This window comes from Taudactylus pleione, unplaced genomic scaffold, assembly GCF_031769625.1.
Source record: "Taudactylus pleione unplaced genomic scaffold, aTauple2 ptg000292l, whole genome shotgun sequence".
Classification (NCBI taxonomy): Eukaryota; Metazoa; Chordata; class Amphibia; order Anura; family Myobatrachidae; genus Taudactylus; species Taudactylus pleione.
In genome coordinates this window covers 2,899,522-2,926,180 of record NW_028284694.1, presented here as the reverse complement: position 1 = coordinate 2,926,180, position 26,659 = coordinate 2,899,522, and the positions used below count along the sequence as shown (strand labels likewise).

At 44.6% G+C, this 26,659-nt stretch overlaps 1 protein-coding gene across 3 annotated transcripts in view; it reads right to left on the bottom strand.

The window, feature by feature from the left end:
• Positions 1-6,742: 6,742 nt before the first annotated feature.
• Positions 6,743-26,659, bottom strand: part of R3HCC1L (R3H domain and coiled-coil containing 1 like) — a 72,912-nt gene continuing 52,995 nt past the window's right edge. For all 3 annotated transcript variants that reach the window (XM_088482752.1, XM_088482754.1, XM_088482753.1), the window contains one exon: positions 6,743-9,243. In XM_088482752.1, the coding sequence (XP_088338878.1) occupies positions 9,191-9,243 (53 nt within the window). In that variant the 3' untranslated portion in view covers positions 6,743-9,190. The remainder of the gene's footprint in view (positions 9,244-26,659) is intronic.

Here is a 26,659-nt window from a genome sequence, read left to right as displayed (position 1 = left end):
CTATGTTTAACGCTTATCCTTAGGTGCAGTTATGGGGTGGTGGGCAGGGTTGTGCTGGTGTTGTCCACATATTTTATGATTGGCAGCCCACAGTACTGATTTTGCCTATCAAATTGACCCTTAATAATTTGATTTGGTCCTGAACCACCAGCCCATGGCACCCCGACAAGTGCCCAGGCTCCCAGTTTGGGGATCACTGGGTTAAGCAGTTGGAAAGATATCCAGTGGTTTTGGGTCTACACCCAATAGTTGTAGCAAAATCAATGGAAACGTACCTAATTGACCGTCAAAATCACCGCCTGAAAAGGTAGCCGTAGGAATGTATGGATTGGGCAACAGATGGGCAAACATTGGGTAAGATAGACGGGCAAAGATGAGACAACCCTGTCATCTCTACAAAGAGAGGTAGATTAGTCTATCTCATTTGCATATAGATTTTTTTTTACGGCGGCGTTTAATCATGCAGATTATTAATAATATACTGAACATCTCCCTAATTCTTACCGCATGATCTTTTATTTAAAAAGAGCTGTTTTTTCGATGAACTAGTCCCTTAAGGCACCATTTTCTTTTAAGCAGAAAGTGAAGCTCATGGACTTACATTAATTATATTTGACTCACCTTGGGAGATAGAATTAACTTATACAAGTAGGCAATTTCACAAAGAATTCTTACCTTTTCAAAAGTTACAACTCATTACAATAAAACAACAGAGTAGCAGGTAAATTCAACGGTCAGGACAGTACTTGATTTAGGCTGCGAGAAGGAGGGGTTAGGTTAGGCTCACTTACCTGGAGGCATCAGCATTCTAACCTGGTCGGGATTCTGACCATCGGCATCCCATACTCAGTAATAAGAAGATATGAGCGCTTGGATTTTTAGAGGAAAGATATGGATAAAAATAAATATAAAACCGAATGAGGATAGAAAAAATATTTATGAATAAAAAATATTAAAATGAATTAAATTGGAATTTTAAAAAATAATTTTTTATGCACATATTCAATACGAGTGGCACATGTGAAAAAAAGAGGGTTTTTAGCAGCAATGCTTATAGCTTTTCGTAAATATGTGGTGGGGACCATTTGCGATCATAGGGCCTGATTCAGCAAGCAACGCAAAGGAGAGAACGCACGCACACGTCCGCTGCGAGAATATACTAATCAATGCATATGCATAGAGACCACATTTGCATAATAGTGGTACAGACCTAAACAAGATATTGTAGCCACAAGTGAAGCCATATTTAATATTATAAATCACATAAGAGTTCAATGACGTTGAACAAAAAGATAAACCCCTTAACTGTTTTGATTTCAATGCTTACTAAATGGTTGGTGTACGCCTTCTGTACATAAAAAGCATATTAGAAGTCATTGTAAATTTCGGCACACAAAAGCGCGAGGCTACAGCGTGGCTTCATACAGGTCAAGAAAATGCAAAGGGGCAGCCGCTGCGGAAACTCCTGCGAGTCCTACCTGATTTTTAAAGCGCCAATCATTTCAAAGCTTGGTTTTGCCTTTAAAATTATTGCTGCTTTAAAAATCTTGCTGGAGTTCCTATTACGTAAGCCCCAAAGTGGTTTTTTTTTTTTTTTTTAAGTTAGCGTTATAAGTTGTATGACCTCAGAATTCTCTTCTAACCACTCATACAGATATAGGGCCTAATTCTAGGCCGCACACAGCGCCATGAGAGGCTGGATCTAGCGAGTTTTAGCAAACCTAGCATGTGACATACGCAACTTTCAGCCGCTGCAAGCGATTCTGAATGATCGGAAGACCTACAGTATCGTCTAGTGTGTACCCAGCCTAAAGCTGTACGCACATCTAAAGATTATCTGTCTAACCAGTCAAGTAGTTGATTGGTTGGAATGAAAATCTGGTAAGGTATGAAAGCAAATGACATTCAGCAATTTGCTTCCAAACTCCGGAAAATGGACAAAAACTGTTTGAACAATTTTTAGATCAAACATTTAACAAACTTGTCTGAATGATCAGTTTTCTGGCATTTAGGAGCAAATTGCTGGTCATCATTTACTCCCATACGTTACCAGATTTTCATTCCAACCAATCAACTAGTTTGCTGGTTGGACAGATAATCTTTAGATGTGTGGCCAGCTTTAGAGTGTTCAACCACACCCTGACACGTAAGGTCAACATCACACTACCCTGGAGTCTCTCTCGTAGTCAATCCCCAACTCTCGTCTCTCATGGAGCACAGGCATGAAAACAGCTCAACTCGAAGGCATAGGCAAGAGGATATCAGTTATTTATTCAAACCATCAGCTCCAGCAAACCTCTCCACCCACGCCCCTAGGACACTGGTTCCCAAGCTCAGGGCCCGATTCTTTACGGATCGCAACTGCGTACGCAGTTGGCCAATTGTTGCGTACTGCGCATGCATCGCAGTGTGCGATGGCTACACTGCGATCACGCAGAGCACGGTAAGCCATCGCAGATTGATTGACAGGTAGTCAGCGTTTGGGTGTGGTGACGAGGGAGTGGTTGGAGAAACACAGGCGTGCCTGTCCGTTTGAACGCCATTGCATGGGCGTGCATAAACTAGCCACTGCGATGGCATACGCAGCTTGTGCACTCACTGCGTGTGACGAGGTTAGCAATTTCCGAGTAAGGTCTGACCTGTTGTAATTGTGCGTGAGGGGCTGTTGCTCGATGTTCCCGATATATACGCAGGACTGCAAGGTATTACGGATGTGAGATAGCGGTACTGGGCGTCTCTATGCTGGTATTGCGATAGCATTCATTAGCATATTTTCACAGCGGTACTGCTTGCGTAATCGCAGCTGCAATCTCAATAGCGATAAGTGGTGAATCAGGCCCTCAGACCTCAAGGCACTCTTAACAGTCCAGGCAGGGGTGTAGCTAGGGTTTCGCGCCCCCCCTGAAAAAGTAAGGCACTGGCATCCTTCCCATGTCATTCCAGGCTCCCCGTGACACTTCAGGCCCACCCTGTGTCCCTCTAGGCCCCCATGCATCTCTAGACCCCCTAGGGCATAACACTTGCCCACACATCACATGGGCGACACTCTCCCTAGCAATCAATTAGGTGTTATAGCGGCTTTTGAAAATGTTCCAGAATGGAATGTTCAGTGAATGTGGAACCCACTTAGTCAACAGAATTTATTCATAAAAGCAATGATCAAATACTTTAAGGGTAACCAGTGGCGTAACTTCGTCCCAGTTGCCCGGAGGCAAGATAAGTGTTGGTGCCCCCCCCCTGAAAAAAAAAACCTACAAAATGCTACTGGGAAAAAATATGAGTAGTGGGAAGCACTGCAGGGGGCAGGATGGGAGGAGTAGTGGGAAGCACTGCAGGGTGCAGGATTGGAGTAGTGGGAAGCACTGCAGGGGGCAGGATAGGAGGAGTAGTGGGAAGCAGTGGGAAGAGTAGTGGGAAGCACTGCAGGGGGCAGGATAGGAGGAGTAGTGGGAAGCATTGCAGGAGGCAGGATGGGAGGAGTAGTGGGAAGCACTGCAGGGGACAGGATAGGAGGAGTAGTGGGAAGCACTACAGGGGGCAGGATAGGAGTAGTGGGAAGCACTGCAGGGGACAGGATAGGAGGAGTAGTGGGAAGCACTGCAGGGGACAGGATAGGAGGAGTAGTGGGAAGCACTGCAGGGGGCAGGATAGGAGGAGTAGTGGGAAGCACTGCAGGGGACAGGATAGGAGGAGTAGTGGGAAGCACTGCAGGGGGCAGGATAGTAGTGGGAAGCATTGCAGGGGGCAGGATAGGAGTAGTGGGAAGCACTGCAGGGGGCAGGATAGGAGGAGTAGTGGGAAGCACTGCAGGGGACAGGATAGGAGGAGTAGTGGGAAGCACTGCAGGGGGCAGGACAGGAGGAGTAGTGGGAAGCACTGCAGGGGGCAGGAGTAGTAGTGAGAAGGGACTCACCGGGAAGAAGTCCTCTATGCAGATCCCGGGTCCTGGCCAGTGTTTCTCTTCCTGGGGAGAAGTGAGTGCAGGGCAGCAGCTGGGAGACTGCACTGACCACCGGGGACTGGCTGCTGACACCATGTGCCCTGTCTCCCGGGTCTCGGCCACTCACCACTCTCCACCAAAGTTCAGACTCAGTGCCACTGCCAGCCGCAGGTGCACTGTCGGAGGCTCCTCAGACAGAAGGGGCAAGCACAGGGTGAGGCCACGGGTGGTCACATGGTACGTGATGTCCGCGACCCGCCGAGACCACAGAGTGTAGTGGAGCCGGAGGAGGAGCGCCGCTGATGCTGATTGGCGCTCAGCGGCTGCTCTGGCTTTCTTTTTACAGTAGAAGTGAACAAAGCCGGCAGTACTATAGGTGTAGCGGAACGTCCGGGACCCTGGAGACAATGGAGCCAGATGCCCCCTTCAGGGCTGGAGCCCGACGGCAACTGACTCCATTGTCTCCGGGAGTTCCGCCACTGAGGGTAACACAAATTAAAGTAATAATATATTCTAACATAATGCATATTTGAATGATTTAATATGACAATTATGAAAACTCATACGCCCAGCTCAGACAGCAGAACGTTTTTCTAAAACCCAACATCTGTTACAACTAGTCAGACTTCTAATGCAAAGCTTGACTTTTTTTTTTGCATTAAATAATGATCAAAACTATAATATTTTTATTCAACAAATCTGTTTTCCCCTTTAACAATTGATGAGAGGATTTTTTGAAAGGTTTTTATAAAATGATTTAAAAAAAATCCAGTATAAAAAGGCGCTTTTGAACCAAAAACTTGTGATGTTGTACACGGGATTAGAATTTCAGAAAAGTAAAATAGACCTTCCGCGCAGTAGTGCAATAAGCGTAGAGTCTATGAGCCGCTGAACTGTGCAGGAATATTTCAACAATGGCATCACCGATATGTGCAGACAGATGGCGCAGTCGGACGCTGGATTGTGACAGATATCAACAAAGAGCGGAAAGTGACAGTGTGCCTCTACCCTAAGGGTCTTCTTTATTTAAAGAAGAAAAAAAAATACCAGCTGGACATGATCATTAGATACTCCCTGTGAGAGGGTTGCTAAAGCCTTCTTGAAGCCTACAATGGTATCGAAAGAAAACCAATTAAAAATGTACATGAACGCGTATATAGGGTCACCCCCGGCTGTTTCATTCTTCTAATACCGCTGGCAAAGCAAAGGTTCAGCATGGAAAGCTAATAGCCTTGTTTTTTCATGTTTTTTTTCCTGCAAATTCAACAACTTGGTGTACGGCAGAGGTCTTACATCAGCAATAGATCATTTTACAGACACCCAACAGGTGGTCACATCAGAAACGGTTACAGTGGTGACAATTGCATTGTAGGCATACTGCAACGAGTCAGATACAGGCGGAATGCGTCAGCTGTGATTACAGACGTATGGTGCGTACACACTGGGCGATAAAGTGGACGACTGAACGATAACGATATCGTTCAGTCGTCCACTTTATCGTCCACTTTTAACCCCAGAAAGATGAACGATGACGACGCGCGTTCCCGCGGGTCGTTCGTCATCATCGTTCATCTGGCTGACATGCAGGCCAACCTGACGATCTCGTCAGGTTGCTGCATGTTGGGGAATGGGGGAGAGAGCCCGGCGCTGAACGATATCGTTAATGATATCGTTCAGCGGCTGTGCTCAATGTCATAAACGACAATGAGCACAGCCTGCCGGGGACAACACTACACGATATCGCTCAGGGAGCATATCGTGTATTGTGTACCCACCAATTGAGCCTGATTTAGAGGTGGTCGCAGTAGTTTGCGCAGGTAAGCGATTATTACCGTGTATGCACAAAAAGTCCTCAAAACCCCAATGGCACATAGGTTCCCCTGAGTACACACTTAGACGCACTTTTGTATATGGGATTGCTGGCATTAGAACTGTTGGTGATCACCTACGTTCTAAGCCAGGATACTCCACATTGGACACTACTATCTTACCGGCAGTGTATAATCTACATGTTATAAAGTTGACCTAGTTTAAACTCCTGGTTTGCTCCTACGTTCTATTTAATAATTGTCCTCCTGAAATAAGGTAATGTCTGGAAAGTGTGCACACCCCACGTACTACGGCTCCATCTCTTTTTCCTGTGAATTTCCTAAACAAATGTATTATTTGGAGCTACATCATCCCGTTTACAGATACACAAGAGATTTTCGACAAAATAACAGCGCATAAATATGGGCGCCATTTTGCTGAAGTTCGATTGAGCCATGAAGGACAACGTGTGCAATTACCATTTCTAAGCCCATCTATATTCATTGCCATTTAGCTGCTAGAGGTCACAATGGTCCTTTATATACACAGTATTTCATGTCTTCTCATCCCAAGCAAAGGGAAATGTTCTGTTCTATGCTGGTCTCTGTTTTGAAGAAAGGTACATTGATCAAAGTACAATGGAAGTGGGCAATCACAGAAATAATACAGGGCAACACTTGTTTAGGACTGGCAATATACAAATGTAGGTCATTGGCAAATGCAGTTAACTTAATTACCTTGGCACCCACTTGTACACTCTTATATACCTGCATAGTCAAGAACATGAAGAAGTGTTGCCATGCTAACACTGAAGAAGACCACGTGCCATGGTGTCTCTGTTCGAGACCAACAGAATCAAATGTCTCCCACTGACTGTCAATGTTGGCATGGGATATAGGATACAAAAAAAAGGCTGAAAATGTTAGTAAATAAGACATCGAACACGAAGGACCAAGAAATTCTGTCAAGTGCCTCCAGTTCAAATTCAGCACATTTATTTCTTGTATATAAATTACACTGGTAATCTAATGGTCACTATTTAAAATTGCCCATAGTGAAAGTCTACTTTGTGCGCAGAGATTATTTTGTGGGGAATAGATCGTAGACGAGCTTCCAAAATTTTCTAAGAAGTTTTTTAAATCTACATTTAGTAGTAATATTATCCCGTAGAAGGAAGCCAGGTCAGGGACTCCCGGCTTTGGGAGTAAAAACATCTGTTTAATCTTCAAAGCAAAATGGAACATTCAAAAACATTTCACTTAGTCCAAAAAAAAATAATCACACATTCATAATAATAATAAAAAAAACCCCACATCTGTATTGTAACAGTAAATCGGTTTTCACTTATACAAAATAAAAACAATTGTATAAATTCTGCAAAGTTGGTGAGATTATTTGACATGTTAACAATGCACCATATGTTCTTTAAAATGTTGAAATTAAGCGTTGTCAAAAGGTTATATACAAAATGCTACTAGGTACAGATCGGCAGGTAGCTCTAGGAGCGTCCACAGCTCATCAGGTCGTATGTAAGTATCATAAATATTCCAGGACGTCACATCCACCAAAACCATCATTTGTTAAAACAGAAAAAAAAAAAAAAAATAAAGCATATAAAAAACAACAAGTCATGTCTGTAACCCATTATTCTTGCGGTCATTAACAAAAAAAAAAAAAACCCGGAAGTACAAAAACAGCAGCTTCCAGTGATGCTCAGTGATTTTTAAACTATGGAAAAAAAAAAAAAAAAAAAAATTTCTGCAAAGCTATTACATTGATTATATGCGGACACTTGTTTTTTTTTATGGTAAACTTCACATGTAAGAAATAATTCCAGTTACAGTATGGGTGCACTAGGACAGAGGAGTGCAGACTGCTCAGAAATTGAAAGTTTCAGGAGAGGCCAATGGACTTTAGCTGGCTCTAGAGTCTAGAATAAACAGTTATGTGATGCCTCCAGACGTCTATTGGAATCTGTAGATCAACAAAAACCTAAACCTACACTAGACTAGAAGAACAGTCTGATACTGGAAGAGAAGCGTCACAAAGTTTCAGGTAATAAAAACAAGTTTTAAATAAAAACATTCAGGGAGCACTGGAAATTAGCAACGGACAGTAGACCTCTATATAGTCTTTGGGCTCAATCCAATTACTTGTGAAGGGTGTAATCTGCCGTTGCCACGACGTTTAAACACCGGCAACGACACCACATCTCGCATCCCTCGTGGCCCGTTCCAAGACCGAATTTGCACAATTTTGCTCGGAGCTACAAGCACTTTTATGTGAATTTGGGCTGCCGTAAAGTGTGGCCATTGCCGCGATGACTGCACCCATGAGTACATCCCATATAAAATTGGATTGACCCCTTTGTTTTATAACAATGTTAGCCCATGTAATGACTGCTTGTTCATTACCAACCACATGTATTTGTTTTAGAGTGGTTTTGCTGACAAACAGGCCTTTGATTGGTATGGGAATGCTTTAGTCGTGATAGATATCCCATGTCCATTTTTTTAAAAAATAGGTATATTGTGGGGTTATTTCTAAAATTAGTAAACCCACTAATAGATAATCAGAAAAGCCGGTAATAATGAAATGGTAAGGAGTACAAAAGAAAGTTGCAATCACTGTGCGTCTTTCACATATGTATTTGTTAATGCTGCAATCTCAATCTCCATTTCAACAATTACTGTCCTGGGTAAGTTATGTACCCAAATGTGAGGCAAAACGTTTCAGGCTAAAGGTTATTATATGCACTACACGATGACTGAAAGAGAGGAGTGGGGACGTACTGTTTTAAGTCAGACCCTCGCTGTGTACAGGGGGCTCTACTGCGCTGAAGCAACACACTATTTCCCTTCAGTGATTTTGCTCATGATAATGAAGCCCCTTAGAGGCAGTCATTTATCACTTGAATGTTACACTGAAACTCAACGTGTGTCATCTCTCTCTCTCTCTGGTGTTGATCAGGCCATTTGCAGACAGTTTTGGATTTCCTGTTAGACATTTAAAAAATAAAAAAGGGGGAGGGGTCTTAATTAAAATACATTGTAAGCTCCACCAAGCAGCAAAATCAATATATTTTTTTGTAAAAGGCTCATTTAGTTTCCAGTTCTGTGAGCGTATTTTCTTACACCGTATATCTGTCACTTAAATTAGAAATAAAAAAGGAGAATGTTTAAAAGGAAGGGGGGGGGGGGGGGAAGAAATCATGCTTTTCTTAAAAGCAGAACATGTTTTTCTTTTTTTCCTATAGACTGATGTAAAACAAACACGATAAGCTCATCGCTCCCCTCCAGCCCGCCACGGCGCTGTCACCACACTTTAAAGTGTCTATTTTATCAAATAAATCTCTTTATTAACAGCACACGGAGCCACCCGCGCAAATCTTCAGAGACCGATGTTCTCGTCCGCTTGTCCATGTTACAGCACCTGGCGCCGTCACCTCCCTTCCCAGGCGTCTTCTCGCTGTTTTACTTCTAAATGCCTTCGCTCTGTAGAGAGAAAGATACATATTTACTAAGGATTCTCGCCTTAAAACATACAGATAGGCACTTACACATTTTTGCTGCAGTCACGCTAAAAAGCCCCTCTCAGTGCGCCAGGTCCCGTGAGACGATGCTATTGCCGGGCTTCTTTTTTGCATGTTTTTTTTTTTTTTGCAGAAAATGCGTCTAAGTGGCAATGCGATGTGACTAGGACGCACCAGTAGACTCTGCCGATTCATTTCATAAGCGACACTGGTATATCTGTGTGCGCCTAAGCCTCTGAATCTGTATAAGAAATGCTACAATGTAGCGGCTGCAGCTTCTTTCATTCCAAGTTCCGTTGTGCTTCGTATACAGACTCAGGAACGCACAGATATACAGGTGTCACATATCACATTACTCAGCGCAGTCTCCCATATACAGACTCAGGAGCACACAGATATACAGGTGTCACATATCAATTACTCAGCACAGTCTCCCATATACAGACTCAGGAGCACACAGATATACAGGTGTCACATATCAATTACTCAGCACAGTCTCCCATATACAGACTCAGGAGCACACAGATATACAGGCGTCACATATCACATTACTCAGCACAGTCTCCCATATACAGAGTTAGGAGCACACAGATATACAAGTGTCACATATCACATTAATCAGCAGTCTCCCATATACAGACTCAGGAGCACACAGATATACAGGTGTCACATATCACATTACTCAGCGCAGTCTCCCATATACAGACTCAGGAGCACACAGATATACAGGTGTCACATTACTCAGCACAGTCTCCCATATACAGACTCAGGAGCACACAGATATACAAGTATCACATATCACATTAATCATCACAGTCTCCCATATACAGACTCAGGAGCACACAGATATACAGGTGTCACATATCAAATTACTCAGTGCAGTCTCCCATATACAGACTCAGGAGCACACAGATATACAGGTGTCACATATCACATTACTCAGCGCAGTCTCCCATATACAGACTCAGGAGCACACAGATATACAGGTGTCACATTACTCAGCACAGTCTCCCATATACAGACTCAGGAGCACACAGATATACAAGTATCACATATCACATTAATCATCACAGTCTCCCATATACAGACTCAGGAGCACACAGATATACAGGTGTCACATATCAAATTACTCAGTGCAGTCTCCCATATACAGACTCAGGAGCACACAGATATACAGGTGTCACATATCACATTACTCAGCACAGTCTCCCATATACAGAGTTAGGAGCACACAGATATACAAGTGTCACATATCACATTAATCAGCAGTCTCCCATATACAGACTCAGGAGCACACAGATATACAGGTGTCACATATCACATTACTCAGCGCAGTCTCCCATATACAGAGTTAGGAGCACACAGATATACAGGTGTCACATATCAAATTACTCAGTGCAGTCTCCCATATACAGACTCAGGAGCACACAGATATACAGGTGTCACATATCACATTACTCAGCGCAGTCTCCCATATACAGACTCAGGAGCACACAGATATACAGGTGTCACATATCACATTACTCAGCGCAGTCTCCCATATACAGACTCAGGAGCACACAGATATACAGGTGTCACATTACTCAGCACAGTCTCCCATATACAGACTCAGGAGCACACAGATATACAAGTATCACATATCACATTAATCATCACAGTCTCCCATATACAGACTCAGGAGCACACAGATATACAGGTGTCACATATCAAATTAATCAGCACAGTCTCTTGACGCATCTTATGGTGCGTACACACGTAGCGATTTAAAAGGACGATTAGTTGGTGGTGTGCTGGATGATCGATATTGATCATCCAGCATACCAGGGAGGGTGCATAACAATCTGCCAGCGATATCGTATCGCTGGCAGATCCATACGTGTTTACGCACAATAAGTCATATCACATTGCGACTCGGACGTATTTTTGGCAAAATAGATGTCTCACAGGAGAGTAGCACAGGATCTGGTGGCTCACTAGTGCTAGGCAAGTCGGGATGCGTGATGCATTGAGGCTAGGTGTATGAGGACACATCCGTACTTTGCGGCACAATTTTTCCCCTGAACAATTACAGAGAATTAAATTTTTATTGCAGAATAATTTTTTTGGGAGGGGATAAAGTAATTTCATTTTACAGGGTTATGTGATATGAGGTATGTTTCTCTAGGCTTACAAGAAAGGAGAGTACCAGTGTTACTGAATAAAGTGCCTGCAAAGAAGAATAACATAGCCCATAGGTGTCTCTCCAAAGCTTTGTCTTGTATACCACAGCTTCCCTAACCCAGATTCTGTAAAGAGACTTTTTTGTTTTTCATAGTATTTGCCCACACAAACAAACTTATCTATCAGAATGCAGCACTCTTCATGGAAACACTTGGACGGCACTGACCAACACCGTGAAACACACTGTTAAGGTGCTGACTAAGGACCTCATTCAGAGCCGGACGCTATTTGCGCTCGCTCGTTCAAAAAAAAGGGGTGGCTATTCAAATGAACGTTCGCTCTTTGCGGTCTGTTCACGCCTCTAGGTCTGAACGAGCGAACAAAACTTGCGGTCGTTTTTTGGGAAACTACGCCCCCTGGCTGCTCGCATCCTACGTCATGTCCGCTATTTATTAGATTAATCGAGTACATCGATCAGCGTACGAACTGCTCGCTATTCTTGTGGTTGGTTTTTCCTACCACAATCTTGCGAGCAGTTTCTGACTATAAAATAACCCAGTGACGTGGTCAATGACGCTGCTGTATTAATTATGCACACCCATAAAACGCCCGTTTTGACCTTTAAACACGCCTGCGTTCTGATCTCCACTACCCGTTTTCAAGCACCTTCCCGTTACCACCCACATACGCCTCCTCATGTCACTCAAAATAGCAGGCATTCGCTATTTAGCGAACAAACGAATTTCGGCCGCACTGACTGGTCCGCGCATGCGTATTACAATCCGTACGCATGCGCAGATGTGCAAACATCGCTCGGAACGAACGAGCGGCCGCTTATGAGCGGCTCTGAATCAGGCCCTAAGGTCACAGTCATTCTGCCATCTTTCTACATTCCCAGCATGTGTGTTTGTTCCCACTTTTATTCTAAGTGGTGGATGGAACGACCTGTGGGCTAATCACCTCATCAGGATGCTAACAGTAGCACATAGTATATTAGGCAAAAGATAGCCTGGTCTTATGGGAGGCAGCGACTTGTGCACTTGTCAGGCTGAATTAGTGCGGGCAGGGATGCTATAGGGATATTTCCATGATGTGAGGTGTATGATGGAGAGAAATAGGAAGTCACAGACTGAAGGTTGGAGAGTGGAAAGAGCAAGGTCCCCGAACAGCTCAGTGATGGAAGGTTAATCTGAAACTGCCGCTAGGTTGTGGTGAGAAACAACTTGGTTTATTTTCTGCTTCAGTGATATGGATTTAAGTTGGCCGTACACTGAGCAGTAATCAGGCACACCAGTCAACAGGTTTGAATGATTATTGTTCAGCGTATGGTACTGAGCTATGAGCATGGCGAAGAAAACGGATCATCCGGTTTGATTATCAGTCCTGTTCAGTCACCTGACCCTTGTTCATCCAACTTCTTGCTGTGACTTAGGATGACCTCCATACACTACACCAACTGTCTGCTCCTCCCATCACGGTCGGCTGGTCTGCTGCAGGGTTATGCAGTACATAGCCACCTTTAATATATACTTGTGTCTCTACAAGGCAGCAGCAGAGTCTCACCTGGTAAGCTCTATTGAGCTACTCATTATTTACTAAGCAGTGTTAGGAGACAGAGTGAAAAGTGATAAGGTGCCAGCCAATCAGCTCCCAACTGTCATTTTTCAAACACAGCCTGTGAGATGACAGTTGGGAGCTGATTGGCTGGCAACTTATCACTTTTCACTCTGTCTCCTAACACTGCTTAGTAAATAGACCCCTAAATCAGCCTGATTGAGAGAACCTAAAGGCCCCCATACACCTGCGACAAATCATCGCAATGTAGTGATGGGATCAGAAACGCTGATCGGCCGATCGGAAATCCTGCGATGCCGGGTTGCAGGATCGCTGATATCCAACATGTTGGATTTCACAGATATGCCGATCACCATCAAAAAATTATCGTGATTGGCAGATCGGTGAAATTTAACATGTAGAATTTCACCGATCCTGCGACGGATCGCGGAACATTGATGGCCGCTGGTCTGCATTTCCGACCGGCGGAACAGCGCTTCCGATCCCATCGCTACATCCCGAAAATCCATCGCCGATGTATGGGGTCCCTAAGTTTGGGCTACAATAACGAGAGTGCAAGTCCCAGCCACAGTCAAGCAGTACATAAACTCACAGCCCTAGTGGAAGCTCTCTCTTAACACTTCTGTCACAATAGTAATGATAGAAATACAACAGGCGCTAACCGTTTAGAATGAGCCAAATGTATTCATATTTAAAACAAATTCTATATTAACTGACAGCTGCCTCCACAACAAGGGGGGACAGGAGAACCGGAAAACAGTATGGAGACGCTTACTAGTTAAAAATATTTATTCGGGTAAAAATGACACACACAAATGCACCAATAACAGCAAATTAATAAATCACAATGACAAACAATATATTAATTTTAAAATGCAATAATTACACCTACATATAATTAGAAAATGATTAAATTTTTCCCTAAGGCATAATAAACCTATTATCTAAATCTAGAGACCACTGTGGTGAAGGTTGAGAAATCCAGCTGATTGTACGTTATGTACAGCACAGATAGCAAGAGTCCAAAACAATTAGCTATAACACAGCTCCAGTATATAATATAATCAGCCTTTTCAGGCAAACTGAACCATCGTGACTCTGAGGTATGTGACTTTTGTGCAGAACACATAGAATATCCAGATATTGTTAGTAGCAGTAAGGAAGTGGCCCAGGCAGAATTCAATTAGTAAATGCAACAAAGCAGCAAATAATCTACTGCTCTATTCCTTCTATGCATTGTAAGCAGAAGTAAAGCATGACATTCAAAGCACAGTCTTCATATTAAATGCTGGCACACATGAAGTATGTAAATGTTGCTAGTAGCATAGGGGGAGAGTATTAAGCAGGCAAATCCTCATGCAATAAAAATAAGAATAAAATTGAAATGTCCAACAGTCCGCAGCTCTATCCTTCTATAATAATCCTCCACGGGGATTGTAATTATACCTGGAGCCACAGTGGTCAGCAGGGACGGACTGGGGCTGTATATCAGCCCTGCTCTTCCGTGTAGAGGGGGGCGTGCCGCGAGCCACGGGGGCTGGCCTCGCGGCACGCCCGTCTCTTTTCGGCCCAGCACAGCCGCCGCCGGCCCATACACGCCTCCACCCCTTCCGGCTCCGTGAAATCTTAATGATTTCGGACCCCTCCTCGAGCCGGTCCTTAGGCCATCAGCCCTTCTGGCATATGCCAGAAGTGACGGATGAGCAGTCCGGCCCTGGTGGTCAGCAACGTTGACTCCCTTTACCAGTTGCTCTGGGAGAAAGTGGCCAAGACCACATCTGCAATCCAGTTATCTCAGTGTAACTTATAGTGGTCAGTACAATAGTGATCCAACATGTGGGCACCGCTCAGCGCGTCTGCCCGCCGCAATGGCCCGTCAGCGGTTTCCATCAGACTTATGATAGTTCAGTTTGTTTTAAAAGACTGATTATATTACAGGTTGAGTCTCCCATATCCAAAATGCTTGGGGCCAGGGGTATTTTGGATATCAGAATATTCTGTATTTTGGAATATATGCATACCATAATGAGATATCTTGGGAATGGGACCCAAATCTAAACACAGAATGTATTTATGTATCATATACACCTTATACACACACAGCCTGCAGGTCATTCTATACACCTTATACACACACAGCCTGCAGGTCATTCTATACACCTTATACACACAGAGCCTGCAGGTCATTCTATACACCTTATACACACAGAGCCTGCAGGTCATTCTATACACCTTATACACACAGAGCCTGCAGGTCATTCTATACACCTTATACACACAGAGCCTGCAGGTCATTCTATACACCTTATACACACAGAGCCTGCAGGTCATTCTATACACCTTATACACACAGAGCCTGCAGGTCATTCTATACACCTTATACACACAGAGCCTGCAGGTCATTCTATACACCTTATACACACAGAGCCTGCAGGTCATTCTATACACCTTATACACACAGAGCCTGCAGGTCATTCTATACACCTTATACACACAGAGCCTGCAGGTCATTCTATACACCTTATACACACAGAGCCTGCAGGTCATTCTATACACCTTATACACACAGAGCCTGCAGGTCATTCTATACACCTTATACACACAGAGCCTGCAGGTCATTCTATACACCTTATACACACAGAGCCTGCAGGTCATTCTATACACCTTATACACACAGAGCCTGCAGGTCATTCTATACACCTTATACACACAGAGCCTGCAGGTCATTCTATACACCTTATACACACAGAGCCTGCAGGTCATTCTATACACCTTATACACACAGAGCCTGCAGGTCATTCTATACACCTTATACACACAGAGCCTGCAGGTCATTCTATACACCTTATACACACAGAGCCTGTAGGTCATTCTATACACCTTATACACACAGAGCCTGCAGGTCATTCTATACACCTTATACACACAGAGCCTGCAGGTCATTCTATACACCTTATACACACAGAGCCTGCAGGTCATTCTATACACCTTATACACACACAGCCTGCAGGTCATTCTATACACCTTATATACACACACACAGCCTGCAGGTCATTGTATACACCTTATACACACACAGCCTGCAGGTCATTATATACACCTTATACACACAGCCTGCAGGACATTATATACACCTTATACACACAGCCTGCAGGTCATTCTATACACCTTATACACACACAGCCTGCAGGTCATTCTATACACCTTATACACACACAGCCTGCAGGTCATTCTATACACCTTATACACACACAGCCTGCAGGTCATTCTATACACCTTATACACACACAGCCTGCAGGTCATTCTATACACCTTATACACACACAGCCTGCAGGTCATTCTATACACCTTATACACACACAGCCTGCAGGTCATTCTATACACCTTATACACACACAGCCTGCAGGTCATTCTATACACCTTATACACACACAGCCTGCAGGTCATTCTATACACCTTATACACACACAGCCTGCAGGTCATTCTATACACCTTATACACACACACAGCCTGCAGGTCATTGTATACACCTTATACACACACAGCCTGCAGGTCATTATATACACCTTATACACACAGCCTGCAGGACATTATATACACCTTATACATACAGCCTGCAGGTCATTATATACACCTTATACACACACAGCCTGCAGGTCATTATATACACCTTATACATACAGCCTGCAGGTCATTCTATACACCTTATACACACAGCCTGCAGGTCATTCTATACACCTTATACACACACAGCCTGCAGGTCATTCTATACACCTTATACACACAGCCTGCAGGTCATTCTATACACACAGCCTGCAGGTCATTATATACACCTTATACACACAGCCTGCAGGTCATTATATACACCTTATACACACAGCCTGCAGGTCATTGTATACACCTTATACACACACAGCCTGCAGGTCATTATATACACCTTATACATACAGCCTGCAGGTCATTATATACACCTTATACACACACAGCCTGCAGGTCATTATATACACCTTATACATACAGCCTGCAGGTCATTATATACACCTTATACACACACAGCCTGCAGGTCATTCTATACACCTTATACACACAGCCTGCAGGTCATTCTATACACACAGCCTGCAGGTCATTATATACACCTTATACACACAGCCTGCAGGTCATTATATACACCTTATACACACAGCCTGCAGGTCATTGTATACACCTTATACACACACAGCCTGCAGGTCATTATATACACCTTATACACACAGCCTGCAGGTTATTGTATACTTTATTTTTGATCATTTGTGCCTTAAACAAAGTTTGTGTACATTGAACCATCAGGAAGCAAAGGTGTCACTATCTCAGTCATGCTGAAAATATTCTGTATTTCGTTATATTTGGATATGGGAGACTCATCCTGTATATACTGGAGCTGTGTTAGCTAATTGCTTTGGACTGGTGCGATCTGTGGACTAAACATTACTTGCAATCAGCTGGATTTCTCAACATTAACCACAGGGGTCTCTATATTTAGATATTAGGTTGATTGTGCCTTAGGGAAAATGTAATCAGTTTATAATTATACGTAGGTGTAATTATTGCATATAATTATATTGTTTATGTCATTGTGATTATTAATTGCTTTTATTGGTGCATTTGTGTATGTAATTTTTACCTTAACAAACATAGTTAACTGGTAAGTGTCTGCATACTGTTGCTACGCTTGCATTAGTCTGCAGCATCCTGCACATAGCTCAAAGTATCTGGACATTGGATTAAATGACCATTATATTTACAATCACCATAACTGCTGCCTTCCTGACTGCCTGGTAGAGGTAATGCTGCTCTCCCCAGCAATCTTTAGTTACAGGAGTCCTGGTACATGGAATAGTGCTGTGTGCAGAGATTGAATGGGTCTGTTATGGGGCTATACCATACAGCCTAATGGCTCATTTGTAATGCTATCATATTCCATTCACCTACACTGTCCACACCGGCACTTCCATCTCTGGCCTGTGCGGTCGTATATGACAGAATCACAAACATTATCACTACAGTAGCCTATGGTTCCTCTTCTACCAGCAATATCCATTGTGATAAGTCACTCAGACGGTCAATGGAACATTGGGGCAGATGTATGAAGCTCTGGGAAGTGATAAAGTGCAGAGTGATAAACGAGCAACCAATCATCTCCCAACTGTCATTTTTCAAACACAGCCTTTAACATGACAGTTGGGAGCTGATTGGTTGCTCGTTTATCACTCTGCACTTTATCACTTCCCAGAGCTTCATACATCTGCCCCAATGTGCGCTAAAGCAAATGAAGATTGGGCATAATACAGAAAGTATAAAAAAGGTCTGTAGTGAGACTCTCTAGATAGGCTGGTGAGCGGTAACACGAAGCAGAACTTCAACACCTGTACAGGACCCAACAGCATTTAGAACCAAGATAACAGCAGCACCAAACCTTTAAAACATACTTTTTTTCTTCTTTTTAATAATTGCCCATTGCGTGTTAGGTTTGATAAAGTTCCCCCCCAGTACAGCAATGCTCCTGAACCATACATAGATAAATCCCTTTTTGGTAAATAAATGGTGTCAGTGAATCCAGCTCAGAGCTTGTGGGACAGCAAGGAAAAGAGAAATAAAATTAAAAAAAAAAGAGAACGAGACAAAAACAGAGTTGGTTTGTTTTTCTTGCCCCAGCTAATGTAAATAAGACCTTGTTATTCTTACACTAAAAACTGCAGCCCAGTATGGGTGGTATAGAAACCAGTCTATTTAAATAACTGTGTGTGGTTAAGTGAGCGCCACCTGGTGGTCTACCCTAGACAAGCCAAGATGGAAACTTCAATAACCATAAAGAATGTAACTATTCACTCCAATAATGCATGAGATTTAGGTGACACTATTAAACGTTATTCAAAATTATAATCTACATTTTGCTTCACAGTGATAAAACATGATCCACACCAGTTATAGCTTCCTCACCCGTGTATTAGACTACTCTGTAATAAAGACATGTAATGAATTAATGGGGATTTAGGACTGCAGGCGCGCCATGTTTTTTAGATTCGGGTTCATGAAAGCTTAGATGCAACTGAATAGGTTTGAAGTCGGTCCTGTCTTCTCTTCTCTATTATAGGGTTCGATTCAATTAAGAGGGGGGGTGGGAGTTGGCTTTGTCCCGGGAGCAAGCCCTCGCATTTGTGGCACTTACCATAGCCCCATACTTGCTGATTTTTTATCGCAGCCCTATGGAAGATGAGGTGCCGCGTTACCAGTGTTTCCATGCTGCAACAACACTAAACCCTGCTTGCACCCAATTGTATTGTATAGTGTGCTATATGCAATCGGGATAAGCGCGATCAAACACAGAACGTTACCATAGGTCAGGGAAAGTCCGCAAACTCACATTCAGCAGAACTTATGTTCTCTGAATAGCGCCAAGATGAGAATCGTGAATTCCTTCTGCTGCATGGCATGATGGGGCAGGACTGGGAACTTCAATTGCGCAGAAAAGTACAAATCTCTATATATTGAAAACATGAGGTTTTTTGTAGTGCAGGGTAATATTATCTGGTGATCACTAGGCAATATCTACTACATTTGAAAGGTGTACACCCCCTTAATTTTCTATAATGTTGAGAATCACATCAATTGTAAAATTTTAGCCTTTACGTGGGCATATAGTTTGAAACAGGGGACTCCACTCTTGCAAACAAGGGTGCCTGCATCATTTAGGATGCTACGGTGGGGGTCTCTTATTCCCTAAAGATGGCCTGGCCAACCTGTGGCTCTCCAACTGTTGTGATATATAGAATTGTGGTATAACCTATCTTTTGATAATTCTTTTTCTTCAAGGTCCATAGGGTCCACAGGAACTACTTGGGATATATAGTTGGATAGCATCCAATGCACCAAACAGCAAGGCTTTGGAGCTCCCAGCATACACTGGTCCTCTCCCCTATAAACCCCGCTCCCAGCCACAGGAATTCAGTTCGTGGTCAAGCCTTGCGGCAAGAGACGTAGAGTGGAGATGGAAGAAACATTTCACAAAAAAACAATCAACAAATGAAGAGGGAGTCTGTGAAACAAAGTTTAAGAACAAGTCCATCTGAGGCCAGGTGCGTCAGGGTGGGTGCTGAAGAAAAATAATCAAAAGCTATGTTATACCATAATTCTATATTTCTTCTTTGGGTTCCATAGGGTCCACAGGAACTACCTTGGGACGTCTTAAAGCAGTTCCCTTAAGGGTGGGGACGCTCCTGAACAGATAGAAGAATTCGCCAGGAAGCATTCTGGGAGGCGTACAAATGCATAGAACTTGATAAACGTACTCACGGAAGACCAAGTAGCTGCCTTGCAGAGCTGTTCAGCAGAGGCACCCTGTCTTACCGCCAACGATGGTCTGACAGACCGAGTGGAATGTGCTGTCACCCTGTTAAGAACAGGGAGATCAGCCTGTGAGTAGACCTGAGAAATGGTCAGCCGAAGCCAGCGGGACAAGGCTTGTTTGTTTGCTGGCCAACCTCTTTTGTGAAAACCACATAACACAAAGTGAATCCGATTTTCTGATGGACTTGGTCCGATCCACATAAATACAAAGGGCTCGAACCGTATCCAAGGAAGCTTCACCTGTAGCCAGGTCTGAAGACTTAAAGGCCGGGATTACAATTTCCTAATTTATGTAAAACCAGGATACCACCTTCGGGAGGTAGCCCTCCTTGGTCCAGAGGACAGCTCTATTCTGATGAAACAACAAATATGGAGAACGACATGACAACGCTGCCAAGTCCAAAACTCTACGAGCTGATGAGATGGCGAGGAGAAAAAGTCTTGGCCGTCAGGCATCTCAAGTCCACCCTATCCAATGGTTCAAAGGGATGCGCCTGCAGTGCCCTGAAAACCAGAGATAAATCCCACAGTGCCACTGGTGGGAGAAATGGAGGTTGCAGTCGAAGTACCCCCTGAAAGAATTTTCTAACATCCAACAGAGGGGCAATCTTACGCTGGAACCAAACTGTCAAAGCCGACAATTGGACTCTCAAGGTTGCCAGACGAAGACCCAAGTCTAGTCTGCCTGGAGAAAACCAAGTGGTCTTAATACCTTGAATATCTTAGAGTCAGATCTCTTGTGGAAACACCACAGAAAAAATTACTGCCAAATCCTGTGATAGACGCGAGCTGAAGCAGGCTTCCTTGCTCTCAGCATTGTTTGTATCACTGAAGGAGAAAACCCCTTGGCCTTTAAGACGGAAGACTCAAGAGCAAAGCCGTCAAAGCCAGCCGAGGTAAATCCTGGTATAGACAAGGACCCTGCATTAACAGGTCCTTTCGCAGAGGCAGTGGAAACAGAATGCCTACACAAAGACGGGTTAGATCCGCAAACCAATGCCTCATGGGCCAGGCAGGAGCTATTAGTATCATCCTGCTGCCTTCCAGTTTGAATTTTCTGACGACCCTTGAGAGAAGGGAGATTGGAGGAAACGGGTATGCCAACCTGAAATTCCATCTCATCGCCAAAGCGTCCACGAAGGCTGCTGAGGGGTCCCTTGTTCTGTACCTGTACCTGGGACCTTGAGGTTGTGACGTGATGCTATAAAAGGTCTACATCTGGTATCCCCCACCTGTCCACCAGGATTTGAAATACCTTCTGATGAAAAGCCCATTCTGCGGCGTGTATGTCCTGGCGACTTAAGAAGTCCACTTCCCAGTTGAGGACTCCTGGGATGAATATCGCCGATATTGCTGGAAGATGGCCTTCTGCCCATAGCAGAATCTTTGCCACTTCTTCCATGGCTGCTGGACTTCGCGTGCCTCCCTGATTATTTATGTAGGCCACTGTTGTTGCATTGTCGGAATGAACCTGGACAGGCCTGCCTTGTAGAAGGTCCTGTGCCAACATGAGTGCTCTGTGCACTGCCCGAAGCACCAATATGTTTATTGGTAGGTGACTTTCTTGGTCTGTCCACTTTCCCTGAAAAGTGTGCCGACCAGTCACTGCTCCCCATCCTCGCAGACTTGCGTCCGTGGTAAGAAGTACCCATTCCGGAATCCCCCTCAAAGACTTCCGGTAGACTGCGGCCCTAACTGGGTCTGTAAGAAGGGTTGTGCCCACAAACCTTTGAGGGGGATGCCTGAGGAATGTGATGGCATAACCCTGAGAGACCAGCACTCATACCCAGGCATCTGTAGTGGTCTGATGCCAGACTTGAGTAAACTGCAAAAGTCGGCCGCCAACCCTGACATCCTCCAGGGGAAGGCCCACCCCATCAGACACTAGGCTTACCATCTGGCTTGGAAGCAGGGCGTTTTGCTGACCAAGACCCTTTGGTCTGTGCCCTCTTGCCAACTTGTTTGGCCGAGGACTGCCTCTTTGTCCTACCTTGTGGACGAAAGGACAGATATGGCTGCCTTTTAGAGGTAGCCATGGATGGCAATTCCGCTGACATCAGCGTTGCCAAGGAAGTCATTATGTTATCCAAACCTGGACCAAACAGTACCTTCCCTGAGAATGGAAACGGCTCCAGAGCCTTCTTGGACCTTGCCTCCGCCTTCCAGGTTTTAAGCCAGAGGGACCTTTGGGCTGCCACTGATTTGGCCGAGATCCTAGACGCTAGGACACATGCATCAATCCCCGCCTCCACCATATACATAGCTGCTTCTTGCAATTGGCCAAGAAGAGACCGCTGCTCTCTAGACGGGTCAACCATAGACGTCTCCAGTGCCTTAATCCACTCCTCCATAGCCTTAGCTACCCAGGCTATAGCTCCCAACAATGAAAACATTTGAAATCATTATGAATCTTTCTATCGGTAACCTCTGTTAACGAGGATGCTGGCGGGATGGGCAGAACCAGAATGTATTACCGCCGCCTGCATGGCCAGCGGTTCAAATCCTGACGCTAAAAGCCTGGCAGAGGTGAAGATCCTGACAGCGGATTTAGGTAAGAAATGCTAACCCTAACCCCTCCCTAGTGCCTAAACCTAACCCCTCCGTCCCCGTAGTCTAAACCTAAGTCTCCCAGGGGCTGCCTAACCCTAACCCCCCTTTCCCTAGCCTAACCCTCCCGGGGGTTGCCAACCCTAAGTCCCCTCGGGAGCCCTGACACCTAACCCTCCCCCGACGGCTGTCCTTGCCGGCTTACCTTCATTCGGTATGCTGGGCGTCTGGCTCCCGGCATAGGTCTAATGACAGGCATCGGGATTTCGACGCCTGACATTAGTACCCTGCCGAGATTTGACAGTAGGGAAGCAGGCATCCGGCATCTCGCCATCGGCTTCCTGACTGCATCCCGGATGGGCAACGTAGCTCTTTTGATCAGCCTTGTCACATGCACATCGATCATTTGTGGAATCTCCCATTTGTTACATGCCCCTGGAGCAAATGGATATCGAGAGGTCAAATTCTTAGTGGCTTGAAAATGCTTATTAGGAGTCTCCCAAGCTTCAGTCATAAGATTCGTCAGTTGCCCAGACCGAAGAAAATAATCTTTAGACACAGACTGACGCCTAAAGACTGGATCATCATCTGTCAGAGCAATTTCCTCTACCTTCTTTATGTTGAGGCCAATTCTAACCAGAGAGGGAACATCCACAATTTGATAATCCTCTATTTCATAGACCGATTCAACGCTTTGAGTTTCAGAGTCTGATGAGGTAGTTGAGTCATGTGACACATGACAAGACCTCTTCTTATGCCCCTGCTTCTTTATCCCTAATGGCTTCTCCAACTGCGGAGAGACTGAGGATGGCAATACACTGACTAGAGTGAGCCGCAGAGTAATCCCAACAGGGATTCATAGGAGGCATATATACAGGATGATGCACAGGTTGTGGGTACCCTACAGCTTGGGGTACTGCCTATGGTACCACAGCCGGAGCTCGTACCTCAGCAGTTTTGCCTATCAAATAGGACAAAACTTGAGGTGTGATAGCCACCATATGTGGCTCCATTGTTGGTACCGGTGTATTAGATATATCCTGTAATAATCTACTAGATCTGCTACAAATTCCATCAACATCCTGATTAGACAGCTTGTAGGACAGAATTTACAAGACAAACCAACTGATAAGCTCACCTCGTGCTCATTACCTGCAGAGATGATATTATATCAAGGGTATAAGGTACACAGTATACATGCAAAAAATGGCTTTGTATCAATGACCCCCCCCCCCACACACACACACCGCCAGATGGATGAGGAGAAGCACAGTGATAGCTTGAAAATGACAGGCAGTGTTCAAGCAGCAGCAACTAGTAAACAGTCACATTAAATGCAGGAATACGCATGATTACAGCAGCAATCTGAACTCTGATCAACTAGCCCGCCACCCCAGCGGGGTGATGGTAGGATATAGAGAACACTATATGCCAAACCTGACTGAGAGGGCTATAGGAGAGACCAGCCTCTGAGAACACCCCCACAGCGCTGCCAAAACACTCAACTGCCACGTGTCTCAACCCGAGGCAGTCACTTTATACCAGACACCGGCGTTCCAAACCAGAAGTCTGCCGGGATGCGTCTGGGGGGAGGAGCGGCCAGGCGAGCGCCTATCTCCCCTAGGCTGCGATGTTTAACAACAGTGTACGCTGCACTACAAGGTGGCAGGACTCCCTAGTGCGCTCCAGCGCGTCCTACCACCTGTCCCTGGCAACAAACAATACGGTTCCGGTCGCCTAGTGAGGATCATCCTGCACACACAGCCCCCCTCTGTTGCGTCTCAACACCACAGGTAAGGGACCGCTTAGCGCACTTACTTGCATCTCCGTTCCCCGAACGCAGTCCCAGGCCTCAGCTGCAGACCACTACCCAGCCCCGCTGAAAACCCAGTGGCACAAGGTGGATGCTGGCGTTGTCAGTGTCGGCTCGCAGTGCAAGCGTCCTTTACTGCGCCTAGCACCGCTAAACTCTGTAAATAAAAAAAGCTTGAGACTGCCTGACCAGTCCCACTGTTAAAACAGGTGCTCTTACCGCGCACCAAAACGAAACAACTCAATGCCTGTGGCTGGGGGCGGGGTATATTGGGGGGAGGAACCATTGTATGCTGGGAGCTCCGGGATGCTATACAACTATATATCCCAAGGTAGTTCCTGTGGACCCTATACAAACGAAGAAGAAACTATAAGTTCCAGCATACCCTCCCACCAATCAGCTGGTCAAGCATGCTGGGGCTTGTAGTTTCACAACAGCTGGAGAGCCACATGTTGGCCAGGCCTGATCTAAAGCACTTGCTGCAGTTTTCTGTTTTTATTTTTCTGGAAAGTGACGTCACCATACAGGAGCAAGGAAACCTACTTCCAGCCAGCACCAACGTAGCTCAAAAAAGTAAAGTGGCCTCAAATGATCACAAAATCATCTTTTTTTTTTTTAGCATTTTTCGTTTCATTCGTTTGTTATTAAATGAAAAGAGTTTGTTTTTTTTATATATTTTTTTTTTCCCTTTTTAACACAATTGCACAAATCAGCCATTTGCTTCCAGTACTTTCCTTATGCCCACTAACAGCCTTCTATATTGTTCTGCTAATGAAGTTGTTACTTTTTTGGGGGTCCAGGGTGGTCTCCCCATTTTTTCATGCCCTTCTCCCAAGTTGCATCTTGAAGAAATATTGCGCACAGTCGCGACGATTGCCGCAAATAGGCATTTCTAATTGGATCTCGCATTTCTCTTGAGAGCGCATTTGTGCAATATCGGCTAGTTTCATGAAACAAACTCGCTTTTGTAAACTCGTCCCTAATTGGATTACCCCCATAAGGTATGCTCTACGCCTTATGTAGTAATGCAGCCTTTAAGTGCCCGGCATTGAAAAACAGCAGCATTGTACAAAAGAAGTTGTTTTCTTTGGGTGAAATTAATCTACAAAACCTATTGCTTCCGAGATAAAAGACATTTTGGTACAATGGTTATTATCTGTACTATGCTTTGGCAGGATGAAACGGTCAAGGTTTCTCAGCTTTCCCACATAATGCAGTCACAATGACAAATTCATAGCGGCAGCAGCAGCAGCAGCACAGCATCACTCTGGCTAGCAGAGCGTAAAGTGACTCAATAATACTGTGTGCAGTTTACACTGCAGCTTAATTATAGTTTTAGTTAGGCCAAACGGATTATCAATAGTCTAGATCACAGGTTCTCAAGCTCTGTCCTAAGGACCCCACACAGTGCATGTTTTCCAGGTCTCTTCACAGAATCAAAAGTGAAATAATTAGCATCACCTGTGGATCTTTTAAAATGTGTCAGCGAGTAATGAATACACCTGTGCTACTGCTGGGTGACCTGGAAAACGTGACCTGTGTGGGGTCCTGAGGACAGAGTTTGAGAACCACTGTACTAGATCAAAGGTTCTCAAAACTCTGTCCTCAGGGCCCCCACACAGTTCACGTTTTCCAGGTCACACAGCAGGAGCACAGGTGTATTCATTACTCGCTGACACATTTTAAAAGGTTCCACAGGTGGTGCTAATTATTTCACTTGTGATTCTGTAAGTAGACCTGGAAAACATGCACTGTTTGGGGTCCAGAGGACAGAGTTTGAGCACGTGTGTTCTAGAGCAGCAATAGGCAACCAGACACACTTCGGGGGCCACATTATTCGGCCTTCTAGCCTTTAAAAAGGGCCACACGCTCCTCTTAATCGCAGACAAGTGTAATGAAT